We start from the raw sequence: 20299 nt of genomic DNA, 5'->3' as shown, positions 1-20299 counted from the left end.
CTTACATATGGAGTAAAAAGCTCTAAGGAGGCGCTGTATAAACTGTACACCCTCAACTCCATTTTATGGCTTGATTACTCTTCTTTCTCTTTAAATGGTCTTAGATATAATGCATTTGCTAACAGTTCCCAAATGTATACTGTAGCCCATACTTTCCTTAACTCTAGACTCATATACCCAACTCCCCACCTGCTATCTCTACTTGGATGTCTAACAATCACTTCAAATTTACTAACATACAAAACTGAGTTCCTGACATCTTCCTAACCTGTGCCCCCTGCAATCTTTACCATCTCGGTAATGGCTACTTTACTGATCCATGCAATCATAAAGCATAAAGAGTTTAAGTTGTCCACGAACACAAAGTAAAGAAGTGGCCAAACCACTGTTTGAACTCAGGGAGCCTGGCTCCGGAGCCTGCGCTGTTACCAACATGCGTAGTATGTTGCCGCAGCAAAATGTTTCAGGCTCTTGCAGAATCTGCCTGCTTCTCATTGTACCTCAGCTGCTGCCACTCTGGTCTACGACACTATCAGTTCTTCCCTGCATGACTGCAATCATCTCCTACACTATTACAGCAATAATATTTTTACAGTCAAAAATATTTCAGCAGTCCTTAAAAACCTAAGTCAGATCACAATATGTTTAACTTTCTGGTAGCTCCACACATTGGTCAGAGTAAAAGCTAAAGTCCTTACAATCGATGATATATAAATCAACGTTCTCAAATAGAACATAATGGATATAATCTAGCTGATACTTCAGAGTAATAATGGGACAGCAGTAACTTAAAAAAAGAACTAAATTAAACACATCAATTAAAAATACTGTCAATAAAAAATTTAAAAAATTTTAATTCTACTATGAAAAAAACAGCATAAAGATGTGACTAGTATGGATTTCAGTGCACGCTCAATCACTTAGCTGCAGCTGACTCTGCAACCCCATGAACTGTGGCCCACCGGCCTCCTCTGTTCATGTGATTTCCCAGGCAAGAATACTGGAGTGGGTTGCCATCTTCCCCAGGGGGTCTTCCCGACCCAGGGATCAAGCCCACAGCTCCTGTGTCTCCTGCATTGGCAGGTGGGTTCTTTACCACTGAGCCAGCCGCAAAGCCCCATCCATCAGGTCACAAAAGCCAAAACCAAACCATGCCAAAGCCCAGGAATCATCCTTGACATCACCTGCCTTCTACCTGTATCCACTCCAATACCCAGTCCTATCCATTCTTTTCCAAATTTCCATCAAAGTATAATACTCGCCACCCATCTCTACTTATTTCTACCATCAAACTCTTAGGACAAAATCTTGTCCTCTCTCTGCTGAATCACTCACACTGACTGATCTACCTGTATTCATGTAGGCCCTCAATTAAACTGAAGATTTTAATATTAAAAAAAGGAAGTCCTAAACCACCCAATCCTTACATTATTTTAGTAGCTTCCCACACTCTTGAAGTATTAAGAACAAGAACCTGAACTCGGTCGACAAAGTTCTACGTGAGTGGGCCCTGGATCTCTCTCTAGCTTCATCCCATAGCGTGCTCCTCCCACTCCAGACACTGTGGCTTTTTTCAGGCGCTGCTGCACATCCTTTCTTCTCTCACGGTGGATAAAAAGTTATTGCTCGCCATCTGTCTCTACAAAGATGAGGTCACTGGCCACTGTGATCGCTGATCTTCAACACGTCCTGAAAGTGTTTCAGACCAGAAATCAAGAATGAGGGACTCTGTGCTCTGGGAAAAACTGGCAGAACTGGCCTTCAGATAGTTAAAGATACTTTTCAGGAAAAGATTTTATGACCCCAATTTCCTGCATCTTTTCAGATCTCGAAAAGCACTAAAATCATTAGTGCAGACACTTGCTTCTCGTGACCAGCAGTAACCTGCTCTAGACTAGCAGCACTGTCTGTAAAAACGTATGCGTGAATCCCGTTACCAAAATCGCACATACACTAACACCACCCCTCCCTTTGCAGCAATTCCTCACAGCTATCTGAGAGACTGTCTCCCATGCTATAGTCCTCATTATGTTCCCAAATAAAACTCAAGTCACAACTCTGATGTTGTGCATTTTTTCAGTCAACGTCACCACGGGATCTTTACTCTTGCAGTACTGCCTACTGTCCTTTCTTCAAGTCTCAGCCAGGCATTCTGCTAGGCGCTTGGGCATATACTGACAAACAAAATAAAGTCTCTTCCTTCATGACGCTGAGTGCTAAGTCGGGAAAAGTGGTAGAGAGAAAAAACCAGTAATCAAATGAGATATATTGCGAAAAGTGCTACAAAGAAAAAGGACAGAGTGCTGCGAGAAAAGGAATAATGTAAGACAGAGAAACCTACTTTAGACTGGAAGGTCACAGAGTAATTCTTTGAACAGGGGCACTGAAACTGAGTTCTCAGAGACAGAAAGGATGCTGTTACTTAACTAGGCCACAAAGGAAGAGAAGTCTTATTACTGTAGGTCTCATGTGCCGACAAAATATACAATTTGAATGATCATAATCAAGATGAAACTACACAGTTAAGCTGACAATTCAAAAAGAGAAAAAAGATTTGTCTATTCATTGCTTCTCACAACTCACTTGGTGAAGGACTGAGACTGTGTTATCAAAAACGTTTAAGGAAGAAGCACAGGGATGGGATGAGAGAGGAAAAGACCAGAAAAGAAGGGGCCACCTGCCCAGTAACCAAATGGAGTGTATGGATAGCTGTATTTACCAGGCTTACATAAGCAATGAGTCAGCAAAAAGCCAGGTGTCAATGGATCTTTTCTCTGCCCACTCTAAGCAGCTAGAAAACTTGGCTCTTCTACTGGGTAGAAGAGGGGCTCAAGGACAAGGTCTGAGGCAGGCTAGTAAAACAGCCACCGCACTATCCAGTGGAACTTGCCCAAGAAAGGCTGGGGAATAGGAAACCTTTGTGCTCAGCAAAACACAAGAAACAGGATACAACTTAAAGCAGATTAGGGCAAGGTGATTCTGGTAAGATTTCACTGACCTAATGTAACTATTTCTTTAACTAGCAATAAAAATGCTTATTCAGCCCAGTTCAGTTGCTCAGTCGTGTCCGACTCTTTGTGACCCCATGGACTGCAGCACCCTGGGGTTCCCTGTCCATCACCAACTCCCGGAGGTTGCTCAAACTCATGCTTACTAAAGAGCCCCAAATCCAGACTCCAAAATTTGCTGAAAGCAAACTCTAGATTTTAAAGAGATAAATATCTTTATCTTTCTTGGGGGTCCATAAATATTTCGGGGCTTCTTTATACAACTATCTTTTCTCTAAAAAAGGCTAATATGTATTAACAGTAACAGAAGGGCTCATAATGATGGAACTGGGTCTGGCAAAGCAAAATTGTACAAACTAGAACACAAAAGGGATTAAATCACAGTACAGGCAAAGAGATAAAGCATTAACCAACCACTTGATACCGAACAGCAAAGATAATGAATCGAAGACAAACACCCACCAACGCACAGCTATGAAAATAGCAGACTCTTCAACCTGCCTTCCTCTACCTCCATACTTATAATTCTCAGCCTATTACTGTTCCAGTGGCAACAATTAAATAAGAGCACAGAGCCTTTATTTTTTCTTCTCCACTTCAGGCCACAGGGAAAGCTGTAAAAAAAAAAATGGGGGGAGGGCGGTTAACTATGACTGTTCAAAGAAGAAAAAGGCTATCTAATTGTTAGTGTTCTTTGCTCTGGAAATTCCTAGCTTCTACCACCTCATGGATATCTGAGAAAACCTGATGACTATTTCTGAAGGTCACAGAACTGAATGACCAGAAATAATGGCTTCCTTTCTGGCTCCCTTGGGTATCCCTTTCCATCAAATGTGAATCTGCAAAATGTTTTAGTCATTGCTAAGAGGCAATTCTATGTAGCAGATACAGAAAAGTAGAAACAACAACAACAAAAAACAAAAAAAGGGGAGGGGGCCGGGGCGGGGGGTGGAGACCCAAAACATAAGCGACACATTTATCTTACCAAAGCCCCCTGTCAGGCAGTCTGCTGATTTTGCTTGCCACAAAGCTCATCCTTCATTTGTGCACTGCCAGCGCAAGCTTGGATCGCGCAAACAATCACAACCTCTTTTGGCTATAAGCTCTTTCCATTTGTCCCAGCTTCCAAACTGCAGACGAGCTGTGGCAGAGTCTGTCACGGCTGCACATACTTGGTTTCCGAGAATAACGCGGTAAATGAGGACAGCTACCACTGGGAATGCCTTCCCCCACCAACAGCCAGCCGAAATGAAGCTTCTAGTTGATCCCTGGGCTTCTCACCTTCACAGCCTCAGAGAAGTGCCTTTCACAGAACAGGCAGGTACAGCCACACCACATCAACATCCCCGCATAGCCACCACCCTGCAGTACGGCCTGCGTACTGTTCTGCTTCTGTCTCCCGTGTCAGCTCTTGGAGCTTTCTACATTGGGGAGCCAGGGAGGAAGGACTCTGTGCTGAACAAACAGAAAGCTTCTGCCAAACAAGCATCCGTGTGTGTGAGAGAGAGAGTGTGTGTGTGTACGCGCACGCGCGTGCCTGGGTGTGGGCACAGTTTGCTAGAGCTGAATGCAAATGAACAGTTTGAGACCGGAGATCACAGACAGTATCTGCCGCTCCTCTCCAAGCTGTGAGCATCTTTTATAAAAGACAAAAGCATCCAAAGGGCTGGGCTTAAAGCTACAGGACGTTCATTCACCATCCACATTTGTACTCTCATTTACAACCAGAGAACAGCTCAAGGAGGTAAAAAATATTCTAAATAGGGTAACACTGTTTAGGGAGCTTGGTTCCACAAAGACAAAGAAAAAACAATCCATGTTTCAACAGAAGACTAAAAGATTGCCAGGACAAATTTCTATGCTTTTCTAAAGTTTCTTCTCTTATTTTTCATTTTAGGTTTACGAAGTCATTTAAATGAAAACTGAGCAAAGACAGACTTCTTGTGCAGAGCAGAAGACCCTGAAGTCTTTTTCACTATGGACAACAGGAAAAAAAAAGCTTCTGAATGAAAAGCAATAAGCTCTCTGAAGTGTAAGTAACAGATTAAAACCCCACAATCGTAAACCTGAGCTCAGCTCCTGTACCATCACATACTATTTATGGAATACTCACGATACTGCATGAAAGAAGAAAATGTCTTCAAGAGACTGTTCCTGCCCTGAAAAAGTCACTTTGGGATTTACCCTAAAACAACCCATCAAGGATGTCTGCATGATTAATTAGCACTCTTACCGCAATAATCAGGTCAAATCTAAAGAAACCAACTATTTTGTGATCAAGAAAAATCTTTGTAAATTATTTATGATCACAAGAGGGATGGGAGGTTATCAGCAGAAATTGCGAAACAGTAAAGTGGTAAAAAAAAAAAAAAAGAAAAAATTTAAGTGTCCTTTCAAGGGACTACCCGGTGTTGTCTATCAGATATTTTGGAGTTATCCGATAGTATAAATTCTGCGTCTTTGTCTCCGGCTAGGTTATTCTAAAACTGTAGAGATGGAAATTACCTTGTGGATAGTGCTGATGATGAGAAACAGGTCAATTCTGTCTGGTAGAGAATATAAACTTCCTTAAGTCCAATTCTCATTTTAATATCTTACTGCTTCCTAATAATTGGTGAATTAGTGAGACAAATAAAATCTTTGACACGTGTATTCAATTTGAATGAGAGTCACAATTTTTCCTTTGAATAAAACCTTTCACATTTGAATCTGTAACTTTTATTTTGTAAAACATCTAATTAAAAATCAATTGTCTAATTCTGTCTGTTTTAATAAGGTTCTTACAAAAGACCTAAGAACCAAGAACTATTTTTAAATTTTTAAAGAGTTTTAAGAACAAAAACAAACAAACAAAAAGAACACATAATAGAGTACTCTTGTGGCTCTCAAAGCCTAAAATATTTATTTTCTGCTTCTTTACAAAGAAAAAAGAAAGCTTGCTAATCCTTGCTTCACAAACCCAGACAGCGTATTAAAAGCAGAGTCCGTCTAGTCAAAGCTATGGTTTTCCCAGTAGTCACGTATGCATGTGAGAGTTGGACCATAAAGAAGGCTGAGCGCCGAAGAACTGATGCTTTCACGTTGTGGTGCTGGAGAAGACTCTCGAGAGTCCCTTGGACAGCAAGGAGATCAAACCAGTCAAACCTAAAGGAAATCAGTCCTGAATATTCATTGGAAGGACTGATGCTGAAGCTGAAACTCCAATACTTTGGCCACCTGATGCGAAGAGCCAACTCATTGCAAAAGATTCTGATGCTGGGAGACTGAGGGCAGGAGGAGAAGTAGGCAGAAGAGGTTGAGATGGCATCATCGAATCAACAAACCTGAGTTTGAGCAAACTCTGGGAGATGGTGCAAGACAGGGAAGCCTGAAGGGCTACAGTCCATGGAGTTGGAAAGAGTGAGGTATGACCTAGCAACTGAACAACAACAACAATCCTTGCTTTAGATCAAAGTTACAGCATCTCAACAGGCATAGATATTTGAATAAGCGTGATCAACTTGACAAAATAGAAGACACTGAGGATTCAATTGGCATTTACCAGTAAAGTCAAGTTAGGACCCAGACAGAAAACAGGCTCCTTTATACCACCCAAAGACATATCAGGGATATTTTATTGATAACACAAAAAGTTTCCTTTAAAAACGTCTTAAAATGTTCAAATGTTAATTTACAAAGAAACTTTTTTTTTAGCTTTATATATTATTTTTGGCTGTGCTGGGTCTTCACTGCTGTGCGTGGGCTTTCTCTAATTGCTGTGAATGGGCTTTTCATTGCAGTGGCTTCTCCTGTTGCAGGGCACGAGCTCTAGAGTGTAGGCTCAGTGGTTGTGGCCCATGAACTCAGCTGCTCCAGGGCATGTGGGGTCTTCCCCAACCAGCGACTGAACCTGTGTCGCCTGCATTGGCAGGCGGATTCTTAACCACCGGACCACCAGAGAAGTCTCAAAGAAACTGTTTAAAACTGTTTTTCATTGACTGGTTTTCAGACTTCTCAACACTGATTAAAGTTTACTGAATATGCCCTTAGAAAGAAACAAAGGTGAACACAAATTTTACTAGAATCTAATTTACGAAATCCTTTTAAACATTGTAGTATAAATACAATAATCTGGAAATAAAAATAATAAAAAAAAACTACTAAATTCAGGATTTATGAGACAAGAAAATATTTTTTCCCTCAGTAATACAAACCTACAACAGTATTTTTACTGTGTTCAACACTGTTGAGTACTGGGGGGAATGCTGAAATTTTATAGGAAATAGATTTTATCTTTCTAAAAAACTCTTGGGGAAAGAATGCCTTTTAAAAACTTCTTTGTTATGCAACATTTCAAATATGTGTAAAAGTACAGAGGATACTGAATCCTACACAGTGTTTCCAACATTAATTAACTCATGGCTGGTCTTTCCTCCCTCCCATGCAATGATTTGGAAGCAAATCCCAGACAAAAGATACCCTTAACATAAACCAAGACTAATTCTAGAGGCTTTGCTCTATTATTAAAACCTATCTCAGCTGTAAGATCTCATGGATACTACTTTATTTTTTGGACAAAATGCCTAAAGTTCTCCCTCTCTTTCACCCTTCGCGATACTTCATGAAGGATCCACTGGGGAAAAATGTCCAAAGACTGAGGAACTTTGCTCTGTAAAGCATCTGACCTTCTTGATGCTGATGCCTGATGACTGGCTGGATAAACTTTTCCCAAAGTGGCCAAAGATAGGTAAAAGGAAAGCTGAATCGAGGAAGAAAAATGATAAATCTAATAAATCAGTTACTGTCTGTAATAGCAGAAAGCAGAGGATAGATTTGCAAGGGAGGCACTGAAGTCAAGACCTGTGGCAACAGCTGGCCGTGCATTCCTCAAGGAGTCTCTTTTCTTGCCCTCCTCCAGTAGGTTACAGGCTCACCTAAAGTCCTTAACTAGCAAGCTCCCACTCAACTCAGTAAGAGGGAGGTTTTGTTTGACTTCAGCAGCTTTCTGTATGCAAAAGCAACCCCTCATAACCAGCCAGTGGGTGGGGGAGCAGAAAAGTGACAAAGAAAGTAACTGGAAAGGAGTTTAAAATCTTTTGAGATTAGTATAGTCATATGAATCTCTAAATAAGGCAAGTGCTTTCTTTTACTGCTTAGAACCAATTAGTTCAGAAAGGAGAGCAACAGAATTAGTGCCAAAGCCAATACCAGAATATGAAGCTTTAGGAAAAGAATACAGGCACCCGCCTTCTTCAGAAATTAACCAGGTTACCTGCCTTGCTGTTCGAGACAATTAACTGAAGACATGCAATTCTGATCCAAAAAGGACGTCCTAGAGACATTTCCATGACTAGTGTCAACGTTTAATGTATAACAAATATGAAGCCAAATATTCACATCCTTTGGCCCAAGTGTGTTTACAGTAAATGCGAACAGTGTGTAAGTGAAGAACAAGTCTTGCTGAGGTCAAAGACTCACATCAGGATAATGGTAGTCAAAATGGCTGATTAAGAATCTGCACTGATCTTGAAAAATAGAATAAGCACAGGTTCACGAAGTTACAGTCCGGAAACAACTCACTCCTAGAGCTTCAGTGAACTGGATCGATGTATGTAGAGTAGATGTACACACAGCAGTAGTGTACTTATCATTATAACCACAGAGGGGAAAAGGAAGGGGACAAGGAGGATAACAGGACATCTACCAAAGGCAATAAACACGTTCTAACAAACAAAGTATAGAGAATTAATGTCCCTTCAGATACTAATTTATTTTATTCTATTAAAAATGTTTAATTGAAGCACAGCTGATTTATGATGTTGTGTCAGCTTCTAGTGTTCAGCAAAGTGATTCAGTTGTGTGTGTATATATATATTCTTTTTCATATTCTTTTCCATTATGGTTTATTTAAGCTTACAATGTAGGCTCAATAAATGTCCAGTGAATTAATCCGTAAGAAATAAGAATATAACATCATATCACCTCAAATACATGCTTATGTTATATTTAAATCTACAGATAGTTGTGGCTAGTTTCTGCATTGGAATCTTCCATTTTTTTGTATTCAATGTTTCACAGAGCCACCTCTGATTGCTGGACAGTGTTTGCTTATGAATTAATTTTAGGCCTTTAAGGATTCCCTTAGTTTCTGATATTCCACAAGCACATAAAAAGCAGAGTTACAAGATTTTTTTTTTCTCCACAGAATTCCAAGCCAGAGTTGTAAGAGACCTTAGAAGACAGTCTCTGTGTATGCTCAGTCATGTCTGACTCTTTGTGACCCCATGGACTACAGCCCATCAGGCTCCTCTGTCCATGTGATTTTCCAGGCAAGGATACTGGAGTGGGTTGCCATTTCCTACTCCAGGGAATCTTCCCAGCCCAGGAATTGAACCTGCGTCTCCTGTGTTGGCAGGTGGATTCTTTACCACCGTACTACTTTGGAAGCCCCAAAAGATCGTCTACTCAGTATTTAAGTGAAATTTACTAGAAATGGGGGTGAAATCATTCACAATTAAAATCTGGAGACAAATTTCTCATATAAGTCTAAGAAGCAATAACTATAGAAGGCCTCTGTTCTCAAGCCATTATTTAGAAAATCAATATGGAACTGTCTGTAGTTTGTTCTTGACTTTGGCACACTCAGGGAAAAAAACATATTCCATCTTCCCAAGAATATTTTCTGACAAAATTACTTTTTATCTTATAATGATTTGATAAAAATTAATTTTGCAAACTATGTTACAGTCAAATTAATTTTACCTTTACAGTTTAGACGACTGTTAAGACTTTATAAAGAGGGCTGAGCACTGAAGAATTGATGCTTTTAAACTGTGGTGTTGAAGAAGACTCTTGAGGGTCCCCTGGACTGCAAGGAGATTAAACCAGTCAATTTTAAAGGAAATCAGTCCTGAATATTCATTGGAAGGACTGAGGCTGAAGCTGAAACTCCAATACTCTGGCCACTGATGCAGAGAACTGATTCATTGGAAAAGACCCTGATGCTGGGAAACACTGAAGGCAGGAGGAGAAGGGGATGACAGAGGATGAGATGGTTGGATGGCATCACCGACTCGATGGACGTGAGTTTGAGCAAGCTCCGGGAGCTGGTGATGGACAGGAAAGCTTGGCATGCTGCAGTCCATGGGGTCACAAAGAGTCGGACACAACTGAGCGACTGAACTGAACTGAAGGCTTTATATGGTATTATAGAATTTGCAGCCCTTTAATCTAGGGAGTAGGAAAGGAAAAGTCCTAATTAAAATTCCTAATAACTTAGTGCTTTGTCTTGCACATTAAGGGGAGAACTTTAATAAAACAAATTTGCTCGTGACCAACTGATAACAAATGTTCTTTTGGTGGCTTTTTGTAAACAAAATTGAGATGGGAATATTGTTAGTCATCTCTCGTATTCTTTTCAACTACTAGGAACTCTGTTTTCTCTCAGGGTGTTTTATGTTGTATCAAAAACAATGTTTCTGTTATAACATCCTAATGTTAGGGTAATATTAATAATGCCACTTTTCCAGAATTTTAATTTCAAAGAATGACTAAGACAACCTAATTCTTAAAATGTACTGTAATAGAACAAGAGCTTCGTCTGATTTAGGTTAATTAAGATCCCACTAGGTAAAGACTTCCTTTTTTGCTATAGGATCTAAATTACTTTGAGTTAAGAGATTGCCAGAGAACCTACTCACAGCATTTCTAACTCACTTCTTTGGTATTTTCTCTTTAATTGAAAATGGTGTTAAGAACAGCTGACCTTTCCATAAATCACATAAATATGGTACAGCTGAATCATATAATGTGGTGACTTCTGCTTTACATCTGAGAATACCACTGAATTCCAACTTTACAGCTCAAAATTTTAATTACTCTTTTCAACTGCTTGACATCTTCAACCCTGACTAAGCATAGCAATGTCATTAGTGACGGATTAATGAAGAGGTTGAAGAGGACCGGAAGCACTTTGCAGCAAACCATCAGAGACCGTGTTCCAGGATGGTGTTTATCCAAGTTAGTAATCTTCACTATTTCATTCACTGACTCAGTTATGAATAATCAATTATAATTTCCTCCCCTCAAAAGGTACCATGAAAAACTCTGTTAAATGTACTGCTGAAATCTAGATGTCCTGTCTTCAGAATATCTCTACTACTATAGAAATCCTATTAAAAAAGGGAATGAGCTTAGTCTAAGGATAATCAAACTTAGAAAATCTGTTTAGTGCCTTCCCTATGGGCTTCTTTTACAAAGTACTTATTTACGTATGCCTAACCACAGGTCTGGAATAGTAACAACTTAATGCTAAGGAGACTGAAAATTTGTCTATTTTTCAAAGAATTAATAGCAGCCAGAAAATATTTCTGTACCCTTAATTTTAACATTAATAAAAAACGGAAGCATGAACTGTTTAAGTTTTAATCTTAAGACTGTTAGTGTTTTAGCAACTTTGGATCAAGTAAAATGTTTAGAATACATATATACACCATATGGTTACACTCATTTCACTGTATTTTTTTAATTTCAAATTCCTATTAATTTGTAGGCCACAGAGATTTGTGCTCACGCTCAGTTATCGAGTCATGTCCAACTCTTTGCAACCCCATGGACTAGACACAGCCATGATCCTTTTCCATGTAATTTTCCAGGCAAGAATACTGGAGTGGGTTGCCATTCCCTCTTCCAGGGGATCTTCCTGACCCAGGGATCGAACCTGCGTCTCTTGCATTGGCAGGAGGATTCTTTACCACTGAGCCCCTTGGGAAGCCCAGGCCACAGAGATCAACCTCATGTAAATTAAGATATGCAACTCTTCACTTAAGGAAGATTTTGTTCCAGCAAAATAATGTGCAAATTAAGGATTTAATATGGAATAATATTTATTACATTTGAAAATGTGTTACACTTAAAAGTGACTATATAAAGAATTTAGAATGAATGCTTTTGAAAGTAAATAATTACCCTATCCAGAGTTAGAAAACTTTGTCTAAATCCAGATTTTCCTCTGTACTAGTAGTACTAGTTGAAGTCCAGTAAACTCCTTCATTTATCTTCTATGAGTAGTTTGTAACTGAATAATAATCAGTTAAGAAATTGCTTTTTAACTCTATTAACTGCCTAGAAACAGAAAAATAAGTTTGAGATCGGTGTCTCTGACCATTTCTGAGAGTCATAGGAAGATGTGTCACTTTATTTCTAAAACCAATCTATATGTGTCTATACACATATATTCTGAAACGTCCTAAAATCTAACGATCTTGAGAAGCTGTCTTGTGAAATAGCCTTATTTTACAAGTGAGGAATAAAAGCTCTGGCATGTTAACTAAATCCCCAAGTTCCCATCTGGTTCTGGCAGGACTGGGACTACAGCCCATACCTCTCCAATGTACTCCTCGTTTACTTATTAGGCTTATTACTTGTTGTCATCTTCCCCAACTAGAGTGGAAGTTGCATGAGGTCAGAGAGCCATCTCAACTCCCAAACTCTGATAGAAAACAGATTCTCCAACAACTGTTTGTTCAGTGAACAAATGATCAGTCTACATCACCCTCTGTTTCAGATAGGATATACTGGAACTCTGGCATACAGTAATTTCTGGCATGAATTAAAATAATCGGTGACAAATGTTCTTAGGCATTAAGTCAGAGCTCTCAACCTATTTTTCTTCTCACAGTCTTAAGGGATGTAAAACATTCTCCGGAGGAGAAGGGAAGCATTTTGAGCACTGGGAGTAGGGAGACGCTGCCCTGCGGAACAGTCTTCTGCTGCTGTGCTGTACACTTCTCATCCACCACTGAAATCACTGTTCTAGCTATTCCTTTCGAATCAATTACAAAGAAATCCCACAATTACAAAATACTGTGGGCAGATCTTTGCACTGTTTCATAGGCATTGTTCCTAGGGAATCTGACCTTTATGTAGCACTCTGAGCCCCATGAAACGATGAGAGTTGGTCAAGCAGCAGTTGAGATGGGAGGGGAGTTTTATCATTTGAAATTTCACCATTTAATAAAGTGACAGTCCAATGTAAATAACTGTTTAAATGACAGATAGCATCTGTACAGAACCAAATAATTATCACCATAAATTCTGGGCATTCGTACAGAAAATCAAGGCAATTTATATAGATGTGTGTTGTTGCAGGGTTATTAAAGAAGGAAAAAGCAAATTATTCATCTTTAAGTCAACATCTGGGAATATTATCTTGTGTAATATTTAAAACACAAATACAACTTCAATATATAAGCAATGCGTTCTGTAATATCTCCAATTCTTTCCTAGAATCAGATATGTTTTCCCCTCTAGAGTTCTGTGCCTTTAAAATGTTTATCCTGCAGTTTTCATAAAGTATGTTGCAACCTCATGCAAAGAGTTTATACATAAACCCCTATCTACAGCAGTTTGATGTATCCAGAAGCTAGAGCAAGTACCTCTTTTCTGAACATTTTAATCATTGTTTCAATGAGAGGATCCTTGTGGCACAGCTGGTAAAGAATCCCCCTGCAATGCGGGAGACCTGGGTTCAATCCCTGGGTTGGGAAGATCCCCTGGAGAAGGGAAAGGCTACCCACTCCAGTATTCTGGCCTGGAGAATTCCATGGACTGTATAGTCCATGGGGTTGCAAAGAGTCGGACACAACTGAGTGACTTTCACTTTCGCAGATTTGATGAATACTTTGGGTCAGTGAGAGACATGCGTAGAGATGCAAGTTTAATCTAAAATTATTCACTCAGGTACTAAGTGATTTTGGCAAGATTTTCTCTACTCATGGATTAAGGCAATACACAGACAAAACAATGTCAATTAAAAATATTCAGATTACGTTTTACGTTTTCCTCCTCTTTTTGGACTGTCAATAACGAAGAAAAAGGAGTTAACTTCTGTTTTACTATCAGTCTCCACCCCCTATCCTTTCAGGGCAGGCCTATGAATTCTTTTCTTCTGAACACCCCATTCAACCTGGGATTGCATTCTTAATAAAACATAGATAAGGAAACTGACCTTTTATAACCTCAGAACAAACAGAGATGTGCCAGGGTTTTAAAATCCAAGATACAGAACAAACAACAGGAAAAAAAAGGGGGGGGGGGGGGGGGACACAGAGCAGAGGTACAAATCTGTTAATAAAGCTGGCATTTAAAGTGATCAACCGTAAGGAATAGGAGAGTGACTTAACACCAAACTTCAGAGTGAAAAATCTATTTGGATCTTAAATACAGTGGCTCACAACAAACAATAATACATATCAGCTTTAGGATCAGGTAAAACTGTACAGAATCTGTGTGCTTCAGCATGTATCTCTTAGAAAAGATCTATGTATTATTTATAAACCCACAACACACCAAAAAATCATGGTAAACTACAGCTGTTAGCCACACTTTGTACTCCTGACTGTGGATGAGATGTGAAAATGGTGGATTCGCTGTGAAGCTGGGTCACCCTCCCATCCAGTTGAATCTCAGGGACTTGCTCCACTGATGCCGAGACATAGTACCAAAATATGTGCATACAACTTTACAATTCAGAAAATTGCCAAGTCTTTGGGAAAAATACATGAAAAACAAGTAGCTGAGTAATAAGAACCGTTTTGTTTTTCTTTTTTTAATGTGAGAAATATTTCAAATGGCTTTAATCCAAATCGTGATTGGTTATGCATGCCTGGTATCTTCAAATTTAACCCAAGCTTTCCCCAAGTTGCCAAAGGCAAAGGAAACTCTGGTTCTCTGAAGAAAACACTTAATTTTGGAGAACTACTCAGCCTGAGAGAGTGAGGATGACATTTACTCTGCACTGAAGCAGCCCCGTCATACGGCAGCACGGGACACTGTGGTATCAGCTGAGCATGCCCACACAGCCAAAGAACACTCTGTGCGTTCTACCTAAATACCTAGGGGTAAAATGAACAACTAGGAAACACAGAATACGCCTCTCCATTACTGCCACCTCACACAAGTCAGTCCCAAAATAGCAAATGCCCGGGGCTGAGATCTACTGCTGAAAAATGCGAAGTTTCAGCAGCTCAAAGCATTTCCTGTGTCTGTCTCAGCTACCAGCCCCCACTTAAAGCTGTAGAATTATAAGATTAAGGAAGAGATTTGAGGAAAAAAAAGACAGATACACACACATATACAACATACGGTTTCCGAGGAGAGTGAGGGTTCCATGCTTGTGAGGGAGAAGGAGGAGGAATATGCCGAAGAACCCTCGGGTTTCTCCCAGATTTGAACATGCTGTACTGTGGCATGAGGTCAGCAGAGACTGACTCCAGCCCTGTGAGGCTGAATTCTACCCTGACAAAGCAGGATCACTGTAATATGAAGCAAGAGGACCCAGGGCATGTTGGCTGCTGTACAGAGTGGCTGTTCTAGAAAGTAATGGCAATTCCAAAACAAGGGATCTATGCTGTCACATGAGGTGATCTTCAGCCCAGTTAAGCAATAAGCACCCAAAATACTCTGAATCCCAAACACAGGCAGGTCAAAACATTAGGAGAAAACTTTGTTCCTCAAACCTATTTTGTGTCTGGAGGAAATGAGCAGGAAGTGGGAAATTCTAAGAACTACTGGTTATTTTGTTTTGTATCACAAATAATGTCCAGATTCTATTCTAAATGAGGCATAGTCGTTTGGACACTGTGACCTAGCCGAGGAGCCCCAAAACTTTTCTATTACTTTACAAAGGAAGAAGGGAGAATGTTCTAAAAAAAAATATTTTTGGTGTTAGAGATACGCTGAAACTGAAGAGATGGTTTAAAAACCTCATTTCTCCCAAATACCCAAAAGGCAGAAGTTGCTGCAGACCTAGCGCACATTACCATTTCTTTTTAGGTCACCAAGAATGTATATAACTGTACTGTTAGAAATTTTTCCCTGAAATAAGGGGAACACACACACACACACACACACACACAAATCATGAAGAGAAAAAGGAACCAGGAGATGGAATTTCCGTCAAGACAAAAGCACAGGACACACAGTGCAGACAACCCTCCCCATTCTGTGGTCTCCCTTGTATCACGGAAGGTTTACTCCAGACCAGAGTGACCCAATCCTTTCATCATTCTCAAAAAGACAAAGCTCTGATGAAAAGACTGGATTCCGGACTAGGGGTGGGGTTAGGCGTGACTATCAGGGGAGTCTCCGGAGCAATGGACACATGAACACGCAGATGCACACCCTCAGTCAGCACACAGCATCAGCTTTCCCGCAAACGTCTCCCGAGTCCTCTGAAGCCCAGTTCTGCCATTTCTGGCATGCACGGCAATATAAATAAGAACACCTCAGGCCTCTGAGACTTCTGGGACTCTCATTTCACCTTCAAGCGCTTCAGGCCGCCTCACCTAAAGCATGGGCCCCATGCACGTTAATTCCCTTTCACAGATCTGTTCTCACAGACACCAACCGCCACGGATTTCTACGCAGAAACTGAAAGTCTGCAAAGCAGAGTGTGAGTTCAAAGTTCTGTGCTTCCCCTGTGCCAGCTGACGATGTCTCCAACAGCCGCACTGCATCGGGGAGAAGCATGTCTGCTGCTTATTCATTCAGCAGTGGCAGAGGCTAACAACTCAAGCCTGAACTCTGTGCTTGTCATCAAGAAGATAACGGCACAGCTCAAATCAATGAATAAAAGCTGTTCTGTTCTCTTCTTGGGCTCTTTTCTGGTCTTGTACTCTTTTCAGTGTTACCTGTAATGGTGCGAAGTCGCTTCAGCAGTATGACTCTTTGCGACCCCATGGACTGCACCCTGCCAAGTTCCTCTGTCCATGGGATTCTCCAGGCAAGAATACTTGAGTGGGGTGCTGTGCTCTCCTCATTGGTCTTACATGTCCAAATAGTATTTCTCAACTCCACCAGGGAAAGGACAAGAAGTGTGGAAAGAGCAGAACGATCAGAGCTATGAAGTACTCAGGATCTGCTTAGTTTCACATTCAAAAATGAATCACAAGCACTTTATGGGTGGGGTGACAAGGGTCTTCAAAAGGTATGAATATGAGAAAATCAATTCAAGTAAAAAAATAAAAAATTCTAAGAAGTGACATCCTCATGGTCCAAAGCAAAGTCTGCCCATCTCCACAAGCTGTGGCACTGTGCCCTCTGGCACTTACCTCTACTCCCCACTCAGACATCTCACTGCTGCTCTGTCCCCGCTCTGCCTCCTGAAGAAAACTGTCCAGGACTCCAGCAGACACATGGATAAACTCTTACATGACTGTGCTTCAGAACATTTAGCTCTTCCGGGACTTACCAGTTAGTCAAATGGCATTTACCTTTGACCTTATTAACACAAGGTTCTGTTCCACCTCAGCACTGAGATCACTAATCTCAGGACTAATCACCCCTTTGGAATTACATCCTAAGCTTTCATGTCTAAGAAATTAAATCTCATTGGTGCTACCCTATTCCCTCCCACTCCCCCTCCCATCAGGATCTATTATACCATCTTTCAAGCCAAAGTCAAGGTGGTATAAAGAAATCAAGAAAAACTACATTAGAATTGACTCTACTGATTACTGACTGTCCAACTTTCATAACCACTGAACGTCAGTTTCTTCATCAAAATAAGGATATAGCACACCTTTCAGCACACATTTCTGAGCACTGACATACAGATTATCAGATACTGCTGCTACAGTGAATAAACCCAAATTTCAAGAATAATCTCTTCTATGTACATGGCTCTTTACAGAAGTTTTCAAAGCAATTAATGTGACATAATCTCCATTTTACAAAAAAGGAACTTGAGATCTGCACAATTCCTGTATATGGCAGGGCCTCAGTAAATATTAGCGACTACTCTGAAGGCTGACTTATTCAAGATTACATAACTGGGGTGGGTTAGGATTAGAACCAAGGAATTCTGACTCTTCCCTAACATTCTTTCCACTATTTTGCCATTCAGTTATTTGCCTCTATTTCTGTGCTTCTGTGTTTATTTGGAGGAAATAAAATTATAAATTATATTTCTCATGCTCTATCTTTGTCATTTATTATTTCTATATTGACTTTCTTTAGCTTATATATATTTTTTGCATACTCAAACCTTCAAAGCTTCTCTATACATTCATCCTAATAAACTGAAGATTTCATGACTTATTTCAGCAAAATAAATTGAGATCATTTAGTTATTTCTTGACAGACTTCTAACACTACAACTTCACTCTCTATTTCCAATATTGTAATTTCTCCTGAGCAAATGTCTCATCTTTTGGTTTCCAACTGTCTACCATGGGGAAAGGACTCTCTGATCTAAATAGTCTGACCTCACACTCTTCACATAATTTACCTAGAAGCCAGATCAGAATTTTTTCATTTCTGTCATTTACATCTCTCTTCGTAAAGCAATGCTTAAGAATAATTTCCTTTGCCAAGAAGACTCATGGTCTTTTCAACAAATGATACCAACACAAGTAGCTATCAACATGCAAAAGAATGAAGTTGGACTCTTCCTCACAAAATATAAAAGATAAACTCAAAATGAATCAAGAATCGAAATGTAAGACCTAAAACTATGGGTGTAAATCTTCATGACCTTGGATTTAATCAATGGTTTCTTAGATGTAACAGCAAAACCATAAGCCATAAAGGAACAAACAGATAAAACAGCCACAACAAACTTCAAAGTGCACCACTAAGAACATGAAAAAACAACCCATAGAAAGGGGAAAAACTTTTGGCAAATCATAAGCTTTTTAAGGGAACTGTACATAGAATATATAAAGAACTATTACAACTAAATGTTAGCGAGAAAACCCAAATGGGCAAAGGCCCTGAATAGACACTTCTCAATAGAAGACTGACAAATGGCCAAAATGTACATTAAAAAGATGCTCGACATCATTAGCCTTCAAGGGAATACAAATCAAAACCACAATGAAATACCAGTTCACACCTAGCTAGGATGACGATAGTAACTAGAATTGGTGAGAATGCAGAGAAAGTGGAACCCTCGTAGGCTGCCGGCGGGGATGCGACATGCTACAGTCCCTGCGGCAAACAGTCTGGCAGTTCCTCAAACGATCAAACAGACCATTACCGTGTGATTCAACACACCACTTAGAGGCACATGCCCAAGAGAAGTGAAGACAAACGTCCACAGAAAAACGTGTACCCAGACATTCACAACAGTATTATTCGTGAAAAAAGAAGCAACTCAAATGTCTATCAACTGATGAATGACATATAAAATGTGATATTCATATAACTGAATATTACCTGGCACTAATAAAGAAATACTGCTAAATAACATACCGTATAATCTTGAAAACAGAATGCTAAGTTAAAGAAGCCGGTCACAAAGGATCATATATTTTATGATTTGATTTACATAAAATGTCCAGAACATTCAAATTCACAGAGACAGAAACTAGATTAGTGCTTGCCTGGGGCTGAGGGGAATGATAAGATTGGCAGTAATGGCTGGGATGTGTGGGCTTTCTTTCTGGGGTAATGAAAATGTTCTAAAATTAATCACAGTGACAGTTGTGAAACTGAATAAAGTAAAAGTCGTGCAACTATAAACTTCCATGGGTGAAGGGTATTATATGTGGATTATATTAAAAAAAAAAAACTGTTAAAGTTTGTTGAAAAGCCGTTAAAACTTGAAAAAGTCACTTCTTGATTAAACATTTCTAACAGGACTTGTGTTCTCAGCTACCCCGACTCTTAAGATCTATACAGATTTATTGCACAGATGTACTTGGTTACAGACAGAATGGTATATACCAAAGAAAGCATTCAGAGTCAAGGAGAGAAGAAAATGTAGACTGAATACCCACTTTGGCACCAATAACCTGTGTAGACAAGTCTTACTAAGCCCGTTTCCTCATCTGTGAAGCCTCTTGTGATAAAATTGTTGGCTGAATCAACTCTCTTAGAAAGATTTTCTCTTAGTTTGCACAAACCTGAACTTCATGAGCAGTTGAGAATTCTATGAAGGCTGCAATAAGGGATTAAAAAAAGAATTAAACATTCCAATAAAAGACTTCTGTAGAAAAGTGTCACCTGTACTTCATGCTATTTATTATGGTGAATCTTTGGTGAATATGCAGCTATTCCTCTACATGTTATATAAAGTATTCAGAGTAAAATATTTTATCACGAAATAAGAAAAACAAAGTTGTATTCACATTACACAAGTGGCACTGTGAAGTATATGCAACTGACATGTGAATTAGAAACACTCACAAAGCTGTTATGTTGTAAGGCACCATCAATTTTTTTGGATGATGAAATGTCTTTACATCCCAATGTAGCACTATTTTTAATCACAACTACTACTATCGATAACCACCAGAAGCACAGTGACC

At 39.7% G+C, this 20299-nt stretch overlaps 1 protein-coding gene and 1 long non-coding RNA gene across 14 annotated transcripts in view; one reads left to right on the top strand and one right to left on the bottom strand.

Moving 5' to 3' along the window:
• TMCC1 (transmembrane and coiled-coil domain family 1) overlaps positions 1-20299 on the bottom strand; it is a 155650-nt gene that overhangs the window by 29882 nt on the left and 105469 nt on the right. Inside the window, exon 1 of one of the 13 annotated variants that reach the window (XM_070776895.1) lies at positions 4290-4430. The exons of the other annotated variants lie outside the window; for them this stretch is intronic. Within the exon in view, the coding sequence (XP_070632996.1) occupies positions 4290-4352 (63 nt within the window). The 5' untranslated portion in view covers positions 4353-4430. Of the gene's footprint in view, positions 1-4289; positions 4431-20299 lie in introns of those variants that run through there. 13 annotated transcript variants of the gene reach the window in all.
• Positions 4617-5671, top strand: LOC139178661 (uncharacterized). Its single transcript, XR_011563082.1, has 2 exons — positions 4617-4752; positions 4906-5671. It is a non-coding gene; the product is annotated as an uncharacterized lncRNA (long non-coding RNA).

Source organism: Bos indicus, chromosome 22 (assembly GCF_029378745.1).
Source record: "Bos indicus isolate NIAB-ARS_2022 breed Sahiwal x Tharparkar chromosome 22, NIAB-ARS_B.indTharparkar_mat_pri_1.0, whole genome shotgun sequence".
NCBI classification, from domain to species: domain Eukaryota; kingdom Metazoa; phylum Chordata; class Mammalia; order Artiodactyla; family Bovidae; genus Bos; species Bos indicus.
The sequence above is the reverse complement of the archived record's forward strand: the minus strand, read 5'-3'. Positions and strand labels throughout refer to the sequence as shown.